Source organism: Phaenicophaeus curvirostris, chromosome 6 (genome assembly GCF_032191515.1).
Source record: "Phaenicophaeus curvirostris isolate KB17595 chromosome 6, BPBGC_Pcur_1.0, whole genome shotgun sequence".
NCBI classification, from domain to species: Eukaryota; Metazoa; Chordata; class Aves; order Cuculiformes; family Cuculidae; genus Phaenicophaeus; species Phaenicophaeus curvirostris.
Window position 1 is genome coordinate 34,550,226 of NC_091397.1, and position 13,365 is coordinate 34,563,590.

At 38.2% G+C, this 13,365-nt stretch overlaps 1 protein-coding gene across 4 annotated transcripts in view; it reads right to left on the reverse strand.

Moving 5' to 3' along the window:
- HECW1 (HECT, C2 and WW domain containing E3 ubiquitin protein ligase 1) overlaps positions 1 to 13,365 on the reverse strand; it is a 277,673-nt gene that overhangs the window by 94,897 nt on the left and 169,411 nt on the right. For 3 of the 4 annotated variants that reach the window (XM_069859745.1, XM_069859742.1, XM_069859744.1), the window contains 2 exons: positions 10,554 to 10,632; positions 861 to 1,030 (listed from right to left, as the gene is read on the reverse strand). In XM_069859745.1, coding sequence (XP_069715846.1) covers positions 861 to 1,030; positions 10,554 to 10,632 — 249 coding nt within the window. The remainder of the gene's footprint in view (positions 1 to 860; positions 1,031 to 10,553; positions 10,633 to 13,365) is intronic. The other variant, XM_069859743.1, reaches the window with a different exon arrangement.

The following is a 13,365-nucleotide window of genomic DNA, read 5'->3' on the forward strand; positions in this document are numbered from 1 at the left end:
GCTGACCTGTCACATAATCTGATGTGGTACCCAGTTCCTTGATCATCCTCCTCCAGGTGGGAGTATTCAGTAGCATTTCTACTCTTTCTTTCCCCCCACCCCTCACACTTTCATGTCTGTACAATTTGATCTAATTATCCCCACTACTTTACAATCCGCATTTTAATTTGAATAAATCTATTTAGTCAATTTATTTACTTATACTCTTTGCTGCAGTGGAGATATTTGTCTGATAGGGAACACCAGTAAATCACACCCATTATACCAGGCTCCTTTAATTCCAAAGAGATTCCTTATTCTTTGCTGTCTGTTTCCATTTCGCATGTAATTTAAAAACAGCAGGCAGCAATTGAACTCTCAGATCTCATTAATACCTCCTAAGCCCTTCCAACAAGAAGCAGCAGTCTGGAGAGTATTTCTTCAAGGTGATGGGCAAATGTGCCAAAGCTGCCTTCAATTTACATTGCCACTGACACCTTTCAATTATATAGATTGTTTTTATTTGCATGTAATGCCTGTTCTGCTTTATGTACTACCTCCTCTCTGTGTAAGAATACTATGACAACCTAGCAGCAGCCTTTCGCACTCTCCAAGTCTATTTTTCAGTTCTGGGTTATGCCTGCCTTCAATAATTAACAACTTCATAAATCACATCCACAAAGTACAACCTATACTGTAAGTCTGAATGTATCATTCATCTTTGCAGCTAATTATGCCTTTTGCATTAAGGCAAGAAGTCATGAAATACATCAAGTTAGGTCAACGACTTTTTATCCAGCAAAGGAATTAGAAAAAAAAAAAAAAGTATACTGCTAGAGTCACTTCCATATTTTAAGAGAAGTCTCAGCTCAACTGCTTACCTCTCCTTGCCAGACTGGGTTAACAGTATTACACATGATCTTAGATCTCTTCTCCTGTCCATGGTGAGGAAGCGCTGGGAAGATGCTATGTTTTCCCGGCTGGATGGAAATCTTCAGATAAGGATCTGGATTGAAGAACATGCCTTTCTTCAGACCAAAAGCCTGGAAATCTGAGAGAAGGTAAATAATTTTATTATTTTTCACATTCCAGGTAGCTCTCTGCGATGTTAGAAGAAGCATAAGGGAAACTGGCAAGGAATCCAAATAATACAGCAGAAATATGAAAAAACCTCAGTTTGTTTCTTGTGAGGTAACATAAAGCCAAACCCCAATGATCTTGTGATTTAGGATTTAGAAATGACTATATAACAAAACTGCAGATTTTACAATCTGATTGTGAAGAGTGATCCGGCTTCTAAATCAATATTTATCTGCGTGCGTGATCTGCTGTTTTTTCTAAGGAGCTAAGTACTTGCTCCCCATGAATGCAGTGGCATTACTACTCTGAAAAAGAGATCCATTCATTTAATCACACAGGCATGGCATTTGGTGCTCAACATATGTCACTTCTCCCGGGTAACAATTTTATCTTTCTATGAATCTTAGCTTTTAGATCATTTACATTTTTATCACTTTAAAACATTTCTGTCCCTGCATGGGTTAACGTCACCTGTACTAACTTAGGAAAACTCTTGTACATAATGTCCAGATTTTAAGTAGGGCTTTCTAGCTGCAGAATTCCCACGGAATTCCCAGGGAATGCAAAATGAGCTGTGTAGACAAATAATCCCCAAATACTTATTTCAAAATTTACTCAGAATGTTCTAAAGAAAGACATAAGGCCCATTATGGTTTGTCCCTGTGAAGCCAATGAAAGGCAATCAAGCTACAGGTATATCATTACTTTTGGCTCAAGAGCTACAAACTAAAAGCTTCCAGTCTTCACTTTTATCCAAATGCAATCCTAATTTCTTTGGAAAATACAAGCACTTATTCATATTACTAAGTCCGATAGCTAATATTTTCTACCATGCTTTGGATGGTGATTCTCCTCTGTTTTAAACTTTATAAGCACAGAATTGTATTCTGGCTGCTTTCTTTTGCTGTATTGAAGCTGTACAAAGTATTAGGCAAGGTAATTTCCAAAACTGCTTAGATGTATACCTAAATATACAATTTAAACACCTATATTTTCCTAAACCATTAATTTTCACAGTCTTTTCATTCTCTTCTGATTAAAAACTCAATTATTCTGGAAGGTTGCGAGAGACCATTTAAAGCCCTCTAGGCAGATATTTTGGAGGAATCTAAAAAACATACACCTCCCACACCAACATCGTCCTTTTCTCCAGAAAACAGGTATATCAAGAACAGGGATAAGATTCACCCAGTTGTATTTTGCTTCCTTAACCTATGGCAATAGCCAACACCATAAAATGTGCAACTCAAAAATAACCATTTTTTTTCTGGTTGGTCTTAATCATCTATCCCAGCACACAATTAATGTTGCAGATACTCCAAAGCTGTTGGACTGATGGTACTGAAACAGACTGCATTTTAAGAATCTCATTCTTGTGTCATTCTTTAACAATTAACAAAAAAAAAAAAAAAGGGATATCACTGCTAACAGCCTATTTGAAAGTATTTGCTGACAGTATGTACTGCTTTGGTCCTAGGAACAGTATTGCACAAAGAAAACTACCTGGTTTGAACTGGTAACATTGATTTTTTATTTTTATTTTCTGAGCAATCTCTATGTAACCAGCATGTATCTCCTATCTTATCAGCCCTGCTGAAATCCTATATGGCAAACCCTTTTGCTTTGGAAATAGTACTGTTAGAAATACATTCCAGAAATAGAAACTAAAGTTGCGAAAGCACTATGAATGACAAGGCATAGCAGAGTAATAGTGTCAGGCTGTTAACATATGAGAAGAGAGAATGACCTCTGGGATCTTATTTTCTTTCTCTCTGATGTTTCCTCAAAAGATTCTGAAACTGAAATATTTATTGCTGTACGTGTTCCTGATTTTTTTTCCTTCAAAGAGAGCTCATGCTATCTGCGGGTACCACTGTGCAAAGAAATGGTCTATTGATAGACAGAAAAGAGAATAACTAGCACTCAATTATGTATACTTATATATTATGTATCATAAAGAACATACATATTATGATGACCTACCACCTTCTTTCCATTTAGGGGAATTAAGCACAAACATGAAATTGAAGGTAGTCCTAAACTTATTTAGTAGTCTAATTTTTGTATCTGGAGAAGAAAAAAAGAACTATTTACCTAAGCACACAATAGGAAATCTTGTTTGTGTCATTTTCTTGCTTAATTTGCATAATACAATAAATTTTGTGAAAATGTCAGTTAGAAAACTTCAGTTTTTCATGTCCAAAGTTGCATAGGGATAGCAGAAATAGCTTTCTCAAAGACAGATGCCCCAGTTATACCAGCACATCTCACCACATACTCCCAGCACTGTGAAAAACACAGCATCAAAAATACAAAAGCTCTGAATAAAGCTGCATGGGCATCTGCAGATATCTAGAAGTCCATTTAATTTTAAGTGGGACCTGCAGATGCTGTAACTTCTTGTAACCAAAGGCTCAGGAACTCTTTTACCACTGCTATGTAACATCCCAATGGCATTCTGCTTCCTCAAATGAAAATATTTCTCTATTACCCGTATTCTTTTCAGAAAAAAGGTTCTGAAGATATTAAATATTTAAATGATGGTCTAAGGTTAACTGAATCTAAATCTTTGGCAAAACCAATGAATTCCAGAAGGCTTGAACGTGTTTTTCTGTACACTGTAGTTTTACAGTGTGTTTTGTGGAGGCATCAAGAAAATGCTACCAAGATAACTCATCTATGCTTTGCAAAGGTATATCATAGAATCATAGAATCACCAGGTTGGAAAAGACCCATCGGATCATCGAGTCCAACCATTCCTATCAAATACTAAACCATGTCCCTCAGCACCTCGTCCACCCATCCCTTAAACACCTCCAGGGAAGGTGACTCAATCAATTTTTTCCTAATGTTCAGCCTAAACCCCCCCCCGGCGGAGTTTGAGGCCATTCCCTCTTTTCCTGTCCCCTGTCACTTGGGAGAAGAGGCCAGCTCCCTCCTCTCCACAACTTCCTTTTAGGTAGTTGAAGAGAATATTTTCACCCAGTCTCTTAAAATAAGTTATTAATATACCATATGTCAGTTCCCATTTACTCACAAATCACACTTCAGCATCAAAGAGGTTATACACATCTATCAGTTTAATAATGTCAGGCTATCTCTCATGAAAGATGACAGGAGGAAAGAATCAGAGCAACCACAGGCTCTTTCACTGCTGCAGACTTTAAGTAATTGTAAGTACATGCATACTAATCCAGCTAGGCTCACTTAGTTTCAGCAAAATGGCTTGCACTAACTGCTGCCTGCTCCTGTCCTCAAGAGAACTATAAATTTGTTCCAACTCCAGGGCTCCCCTTCCATAAATGCTGATGTCTGGGTGTCTGAATGAGACCTAAGGGAGCTTTGATTTGGGTCACTTGCATGCAGATAGTGTAGCCAGTGTCCCTAAGGTGGGCAATAGACTTCACTGCCTGCCTTGTAAAGATCATTCTGAAATCCATTTTCCGTGCAGCTTCACAAACTTTGGGGCACTGATGATCGCATAGTGATGGCAACTGTATTTTTGTGGTAATCAGGAAACCAGTGTGTATTTATTGGCAAAACATGAAACCAGCTGGAGATACCAATTCTGGCAAACACAACTCAAATGCATGCGTTTTACCATGTTTGATTTTTACCTTGATGCAAGGGACTAAGTTTTCAAAAGGTCAGGAGAGAGGTATGATTTGGGCTTCTGAGACACTTTATTCATGCTCAGCAAGAAAATTCTCTGATGGCAATGATCAGCAAAACTATTGTGAAGATGGTATTTTAGTTGCCTGTAGACATAATGCAGTACTGGCCCAGTCCCATGCTTGTACATGCATGACAGAAAAGGATGGAGAATCAAAGCAAGAACAGGATTCTTGAGTAGTCTGGTTTATAAATTAACTACGTTTTGTCTGGTCATAGCTCTATCAGTTCTAAGTTAAAGAATTTAGAAACTGTTCTCCCAATAGATAAGAAATCAAGAGTGTCGGAAGAGCTTTCCTAGAAATAATACACAAGGCTACTCTGTGCTATTTATAAACGTGTCCCAAGAAGACTCAGTCCACCTCATCTCTTGATGACACATATTTTACTTCACTGAAGTACTCAAGAGTCTACAAACCAGCAGAAGGGTCAAAGACCAACGAGTAACGAAACAACTGGTTTTAAGAAACTGACACTGATATTCTAATACAGTTGGCAAATTCCCTCCAACAAAAGGCAATAAGTAATTAATGTCCATCATATTTCCAAGCACCACCCAATTGCTTTCAATAGATGACTTGCAGCTAGCTATATTGATGCTTCTGGGAGAGATCATTAAGCCCCAGCTCAAACCATTCTACAATTCTACTGCAAATTTATTAGAACACTGGAAAGACCACAGGGTCACTGGGAAGACCACAGTCAATTTAGACTGTGATTTAGATTGATAAATACCAAGATGGAACACATGCTCTCTATGGTCTGCTTATTAATGACAAAAAGTAAAAATAGTTTTCTCTTACTGAGATCCTGACAGTCCACATATCATGGCACAATCAACCACCTTTATGATCCATCACCACAAGAGAGTTGCTAATTAGGATGTCAACGTACAGCTCCAAATTTTCCCCTCAATTTTCCTTTGTAAATCCCTAAAGAGCTGTCAGCTTGCTTTCTGACACTGAATAAATGTAGTTGAACAAGATTGGTGTCTGGGTTGACCACCAATGAAGTAAGATAATTTCCAGGGTGCTAATACATCAGTGTTTCTTTTGTAGAGCGCGTTGGCAGAGCTTGACCAGAACAAGCATGACCTCCCTTACAGGGCAGCAGGTCATATAGTGAGCTGAGGTACCTAAGGCATAGTGGTGGCACCAAAAGAAGGAACAAAAAAGCTGTGCTTGCTCAAGATTCAACAGGAGGCACATTGGTGCTGCCTCTCAACTATGAGCTGAGCAATAGAAATTATTTTAGCTGCTAATAGTGTAATAGTCTTTCAACACTAAGAGCAGAGCAATATTCATTGGCTTGGAAATGCCAATTTGATTCATGCAGTAGCACATGATACTAAAAATCATACGGAAATCGAGCACAGATTCACAGAAGTATTGCATTTGGTATTATATTTCAAGAAGTAAATATTAAGGAATCTTAGAAATCAAATAGAAATGTGCAGTGACAGGAAATCTTAAAATCCAACACACCAAATATTGCAGGGAAATTTAGAAAGATAATACATAATGTATTATTACTTATTTTACATATTGATATTACATTATGTACAAACTACTAACTTGATAAGCTACTGAATCAGATTGGTGACATGCAAGAGGTTAAGTCAGATCACTAAAGTGGTTCTCTCTTTTCCAAGAAAGCTACAGATCAATAGACAGACTCCATTTTCCTTTTAAAAAGAACATAAGAAAGAAAGAACTGGCTGGTGTATATGCACAAGGAGGCGTTTAAAGATCTGAGATCTAGAAAAAAGATTATGCGGAGCAGATAAGCCAAAACATTTCTGTCACATGAGGCTCCCAGGCAAATATTAAAGACAGAGGAAAAGAAGATAAAAGAATTTTTCAAGCTGGATATGCTACAACAGAAAATCAAAGAAATTCTCATTTGTGCAAGGAAAGGCCAGTGGCAGAGGTATCAGGAAGAAAACAGGTCCTTTAATAAGTGAAAATAAGTAGAGAAATTAATTATTAAAAAATGGCTGAAAGACAGGTTACTTCTTAAACTGTCTTCATCAAGAAGGAAAACACAGAAAAAGTCTCAACAGCTACTGTGAACAAGCTTAACACAGTGAGGGGGAATTTCTTTCACCACAAGCTATCAACCACTGGAGCAAAGTACCATCTCTTGGTATCCTCAGATCCAGACTACACACCTGTCTGTAGGATACGTTTGAGCTAAACTCACACAGAACTCCGCACCATGGAGCAAGGTAGCCTGTGTTATATAGGATAACAGAGTAGTGGGATCCAAAGCCTTTTGAGGCCTTTAAATCTCTTAGTCTAGAATACTGCAATACTCTGGAGGCACAAGTGTGCTGGAGGGGGGTAGTCACCTCACCTTCGCACAAGCTCTGACAAGCAGGAAAAAGTTGAGTGAGTAGTAACTCAGGTTTATAAAGAATATGTGTGCAAGTTAGCTAGAGTTGGGGAGGGCAGAAGAAGAGGCAAGTTTATAGCAATATTCAACAAGCAAAATCTAGTGGCTAGAACTCCTGTGATAAAGTCAGTCACTATGATTTCAAAAAACGGTTGGAAGATAAGGCATATTACATATCTGCATTCTGATCAAGCATTTCACAGTAACTACTATTGCCAAAATGACCCTTAGCAGTCCTAATACTATTTTAAGTTGTGATTTATACTCTGACTTCCATAAACTGACAACTGATGTTACCTGTCTGGTCTGAAAGCCACATAAAAATACCTAACAACATTTCTCTGAGAAGTGCGGTAAGTGCCTGAACGTTTGTGAAATATTCAGATCTTCTGGTCATTTGTTCCACAAGAACACTTATAAATATAGACCATGCAATCACATGGGATATGTGAAATACTGAAGCTTGAAAAAAGTTACTTGATCCAACATACAGTTAGGAGGCATACCATACAACCTTCATAACACTTTCTAAATATACCAGCCAACAGGATGGCTTCAGGGGCTTTCAGCAAATGCGTTATGCCACTGCTAAACCCTGAACCTTCAGTATGTCTCAGGAAGCTTAGCACATTTCTTCCTTCAGTACTTCATGCAAGAGAGCTCTGACACTTTCATCTGCCTTATCAGAAGAGTGACATTCACTGGTAACAGCAGAAAAGTCACGTCGGAAAGTAAATACCAAGTGACTGCACAGCTTGCTTTCAAGACGCTATTTAATCTAGCTAAATTAAGCTTACAATATTTCTCTCGGTATTTTAAATAATGGAAGTTATAATAATACAGTCATATGAACGATTAAGAAACTTCATCACAGGAAATTATCTTCATTGAGATCAGTGTTGCTAATGAACCTATTAATCTGAATTAACCTTTCACAGGACCAACTTCCAGTTTCCAAAGAAGCAAATATGAAGAAAACAAAACTACTGACATAAACTTTTCGCTACTTCTGTTCCCAAGAAGCTAGTGATTTTCTTTTACTCTGAAGCATCACTATCAGTTCGTGCTTTTCCCTTTGTTTGACATTTTTATTCAATCCAGAAATCTTTTCTCAGGCAAAGCTTCCAGTGAAACCAGCTGGATTTTGTCCAAGCAAATACTCATAAAACCTACAGAATGAACAAAGCACTTTGTCACCAACTTCTAGAAAGAAACCATTTCTGCACAGTTCATAAGGGTCTCACTGGAGTGCCTAGGCAGCAGAGCAAACAATACAAGTCAGCTGAAATGGACTGATGTTGTTCAGCATTTACTGGGATTTGTCCTACTTTGAGATTTTTTTCTCCAATTCTATTTTTTTTTTATTTTTAAAAAATCATATAGCAGAAGGCATAGCTCTTCTCGCACTCTTTATATGACAAACTGCTTAGGGCACAAAGGCTCGGAGTTGGTGCAGGGCCTAACACAAGGGTACCCAGTCAGACTAATGGTCTTACACTTTTTTTATTTTTTTTTAATGGTGACTAAATCAACCATAATTTGGAAACCTAACTGTCACTAAAAGTGACCAGGAGCACTTCAGTATAGTGTCACTGTATATCTGTATCTATATATCTCTCTCTATATATATATGAAAGGAGAAGGCTATCTGAGCTGAAAGGACTTGTAACAATAGAGAGATTAAAATTGTGACAGCAGTGCAAATGGAAAGAAATCTCAGTTCCTTCTGATGCCTCTGGAAGGCCTGACTTGATCTGTATTTTGTTATCTAGCATAATAGACACAGGAATAGCAATAATTTTATTTTGAGAGACGTAATGGCATCTTCTTGTTGTGATTGACTAAGTAACAAAGTAATAAATAAATACTTCTGATATGTTAATCTGTACATTTCAGAAAGACTGAAATTGAGCTATTTTGATCCCAAATCTTTTTGGTAAAATAATTGTGAGTTTAAAGCCTTTCAAATACCTGGCTGTAATGATGCTGTTAATATGGATGATATAAATGTAAATGAATTGCTTATGAACCACTGGAGTAAGATATCCCAAATGTATTACCATGGCATGGTCTTCATATACTTTGAATCAAGCTGTAAATTAGATAGTTTAGTTTATAAAAGGGCCTGCTGAGACAACATTATTTAGCAGTCTCACAAATTATTATTCTTGACATCTCTTGGTCTACTAGGCTAAAGAATCTGAGAGAATGAAAAATGTTACTAATTCTAGGCAACATTTTCTGTGTAAGATTATTTAAGAACACCAACGTACATTAACTCGACTTCTTTATTTCTGTTGAGCTAAACCCATGGTTTTATCAAATTAATGTGACTGGGTAGGCAGCCCAGTGTCCAACCCAGCAAAAATAAGTGATGCATTAAAAGAGCTCCATCTGCCATCTGCCTAACCTGCTGTACAGCATACACAGCCTCTCAAGAACCACACATCATTTGGAAAAGCACTGATTTGCAAGCTTACTTTTAAATAAACATAGAAGTCCTAGTTAATTTTAACACAACTTAGAGGGAAGCTTGAAATAAATCATATGGCCAAACCAATCATGGAATGCGATGCTGTCACATACAGAAACACCTATGCTTGTAAAAATGTTGTAGTAGGGTAATTCTTTTTTCTCTGTGCTACTTCCTTAAAGAATTTCCAAGTTAAGTTCAGCATCTTTGTCTTGCAGAGGCTAAAAAGCATGGAAACCAAAGAGCAAGCATAAAACTCCAAAATGAGAACCTTGCTCACAACCACACTCATTTGATAAACTGATTTTTCTACAGAATTGATTTACCGATTGTTCCCAAAGCCATACCAAATGGTCTAAAGCTGCTTCACGGAACCATAAAAGTGTTTAAAACCTGCAGTGACTTGCCAAGTAACGAAGCTGAACATCCTTCAGAAAATTTAGAGGACTGAGAGTAGTCCCCTGGCTGAAGAAATCTGAGAGTCACTGCTAAGCAATACACACAAGCTCATGTACCGTGACACATGGATCTGCCTCAGGTTCAGACCAAGGAATGAACATGCTCTCCAAGAAACAGAGGACTGAATCAAATCGCATTCTGCTCCCTAAGTAAAGCTCTTGCCTTTGATCTTGCTTAACCTGATGTACAGTGATCTTGCTTAACTTGATGTACATACGTAGTACCACATTTAATTGTAAACAGTAAAACCTAACATGGCCCCAAAACTCTACTTGAATAAGATGCTTCAGCATATACCTCTTTGAAGAAAGAAGTGTGTGGCAACAATCATAGATATTAATTCTCTGTCTCAGCACCACTTCTGGAACAAGGTAAATAAACATGCATAAATACATACATAAATACATATACATACACCTACATACACAAGAAAGGTTTTAGTAACTTCAGTTTCCTACTCTATGGGCTTAAAGCTTTCACATTAGTAGTAACTTACCTGACAATGAAAAACTTATCAATCTCCGACTTCCTTGTCCCTGGATAGAATCTTCATTGGTGATGCTTTTAAAAACCTGCTGGAAGAAAAAGAATGGTGAGAGAGAGCAGTTTCCAACAACTCTCAAACAGACAAATTGCTTAGTAACTGTATTTCTTGCAGATTATTAGTTTTACAACTGAGAAATAACTAGATATCCATTAATCAAAATGTTTTTAACCAAGTAATAATTTAATCACTATTGGCCTAATTCATCCCTTCCTTGAGCCTCCTCCTTAGGAAAACAGAATAATAGAAAAATATTACTGTGTATTAGTATAGCAGTTCCTCACCAAAAAATGAACCACTGATTACAGAGGAGTTAAAAGTAGGGCATAAGGACAGGGATGTAGCTCTCATCTCTAAAAACAACTTTCGTCCTTATAACACCTTACTACTAGTGTAGAAAAACTTGTTCCAGAAAGCGTATTGCATACATGTGAGAAAGACCTTCGAGAATTTACTAACACCCTGTGCAAAACCAGCTGTGAATTGTAATAACAACAAGCATTGAGGGTAATCTGGAAAAACTTTTTTTTTTTTTTTATCACAAAATCAGTAGGTGTCCCTTGGTACTCCACAGTTTAGGTTTTAATATCTATCTGCAGTTAAGCAAGTTTTTTAGTGGGCTGCTGTGGTGCAAATTGGGACCTAAGCCACCTTCAGGCTGTGATTCTGAACCAGAATGCCTTTGAGCCTTTGAAGCCCACCCCCATCAGCAGTTTTCACCATTGTTTCCTTGAACAGAGCAGAGGAGATGCCACTAGGAGTCGGGGTCCAAGTTCAGTAGGGAGGTGGTGCTACTATTACTATCTCCCACTGTCTTTGGAGCCAAACCAAGTGCTGCTCTGCTCCCGGGAAGCCACAGCTCCTCACCACTCTTGCTGTTGGGCTTTCAGGCTAAAGAGAAAGGAGCATTCACGCAGTGAAGTTCCAATTTCTGCCAGAAAGCAGTGACTGAAGTCCCACTCCACTGTGACTCACTGCTCAGTATATTAAATATTGTGTATTCAAGCTTAACTTAGTGAACAAACTGCTCTTTGGCATCAGAGAGTTCAAAACCTGGGCAAGGGGACACTATAACCCAGCTAGCAGGGATTAAATATCACGCACAGCTGGCAGGTCAAGTTACAGATGAGGCCTAGATCATAAATACACACATTGAATCTAGACATCATAATAATAAAAATGGGCTCTGTTGGACCTGACTTTTTATCACAATAATTATTTAATAATAATAAAGTTTCTTACAGACTATTTAAATGAGGGGAAAAGTGTACTGAGTAGAGTGGGACTACAAGGAAATTCCAGTAGAAATATCCCTGTTGGATCAGAGCTAATTAGTTGCAATTTGTCTTTTGGCCTTCTCAGCTAAGCAGGTTTCCATATTTTTATTGAAGTCATCACCGATAAAATCACATTTAAATCAGAATATTATATGTGGCTGTGAGAATTTCACAACAAGAACTCAGTAACCTTTACCAGACAAAGCTGTGATTCTGCCAAGAAAGAAAAACATTTCCTCGTCAAAGTGTATTTTTCATACTATGTCACAGCCTGACATTTATTACACATTACCTCTTAATGCTTACGACATATGGTCTTTTCGTGATTTAGCCCAGGATGGTTGCTAGGCCAACTGGCCGAAATACATGTACATTTGCAAAACACGTGCTTCTTTCCAGTCCTTAAAAATTTCTCTGAAGTTTTCAGATCTGCCACAAAACCAGCATCAATAGTTGTTTAACAGTCTATACTTAGAACAGACTGGGTGGATCTGATGGGGCCCTGCAGATACTGGCCTGTCCAAAACTTAGAAATGTTGCTATAAAATAACCCTTGGGGGGCCATATCTACATCAGTGAAATTTTATGAAGGTAGTTATACTATAGTATTGTTGCAAATCCTGATACGTGCAGAACATCCCCAGTATAGTTAAACATGCACTGGCAAAGCTTGTACTATACAAAGAGAATAATAACGCATTCAGCCCCATAAATGAAACAACAAAGAATACATTTTTTTTACTTCTAAAGGATCCATCTGTTCTGTGAAACAGGTGTGCCCCACACTGTCCTGTCAAGTGCTCACCCCCTCAGTTATGCAATTATGGGACCTAAAAACCAGCCCCACTACCTAAACTAATTATATACTCCATAGTTTATGCTACTGTAACTCTCTAAGATGCAATGTTATGTGAAAATGCTAGGTGTTTTGATAATGTCTACCACTTAACCTTAGTAATCTGAAACACACCACAACAATTCTCTGAGGCTTTTCCAATTTTCTGCTTGTCCAGGCAGCTGAGAAAGGGAATACACAGCAGAAATGCTGAGGAGAGAAGCACTTTTCTTTTCCCTGAGACCTGTGATGCACAATTAAAGATTTCATACAACTGAGCCAAACACCTCCTGTATAGCTCTACCATCCCAAACTCATGCCCCTTGTCTTCCACTGGTCTTGTGGCACTGGTCTGCCCCTCACCCCAGATATACACTGCACCTTCTCACCTGTGACATAGGTCCTCAGGCACAGCATGGCATGTGTCAGAGGGAGCTCCAGCACATCTATGTCCTCTCTCAAAGGAAGAAGTGCATGGCTGTACCCAGAGAAGGGTAATAGGAAGGCTGGGAAAGTGATTTCATTTTAATACTGGCATTTTAAGGACTCAGAAGGAATGGCAGGAGAGAAAGGGAAGCTACACCAGAAGCATGGTACGACTTAGCTCGCTGTGCAAGGCTTCTCCCCTTGGCCCCCTGACCAATCAAGGTCA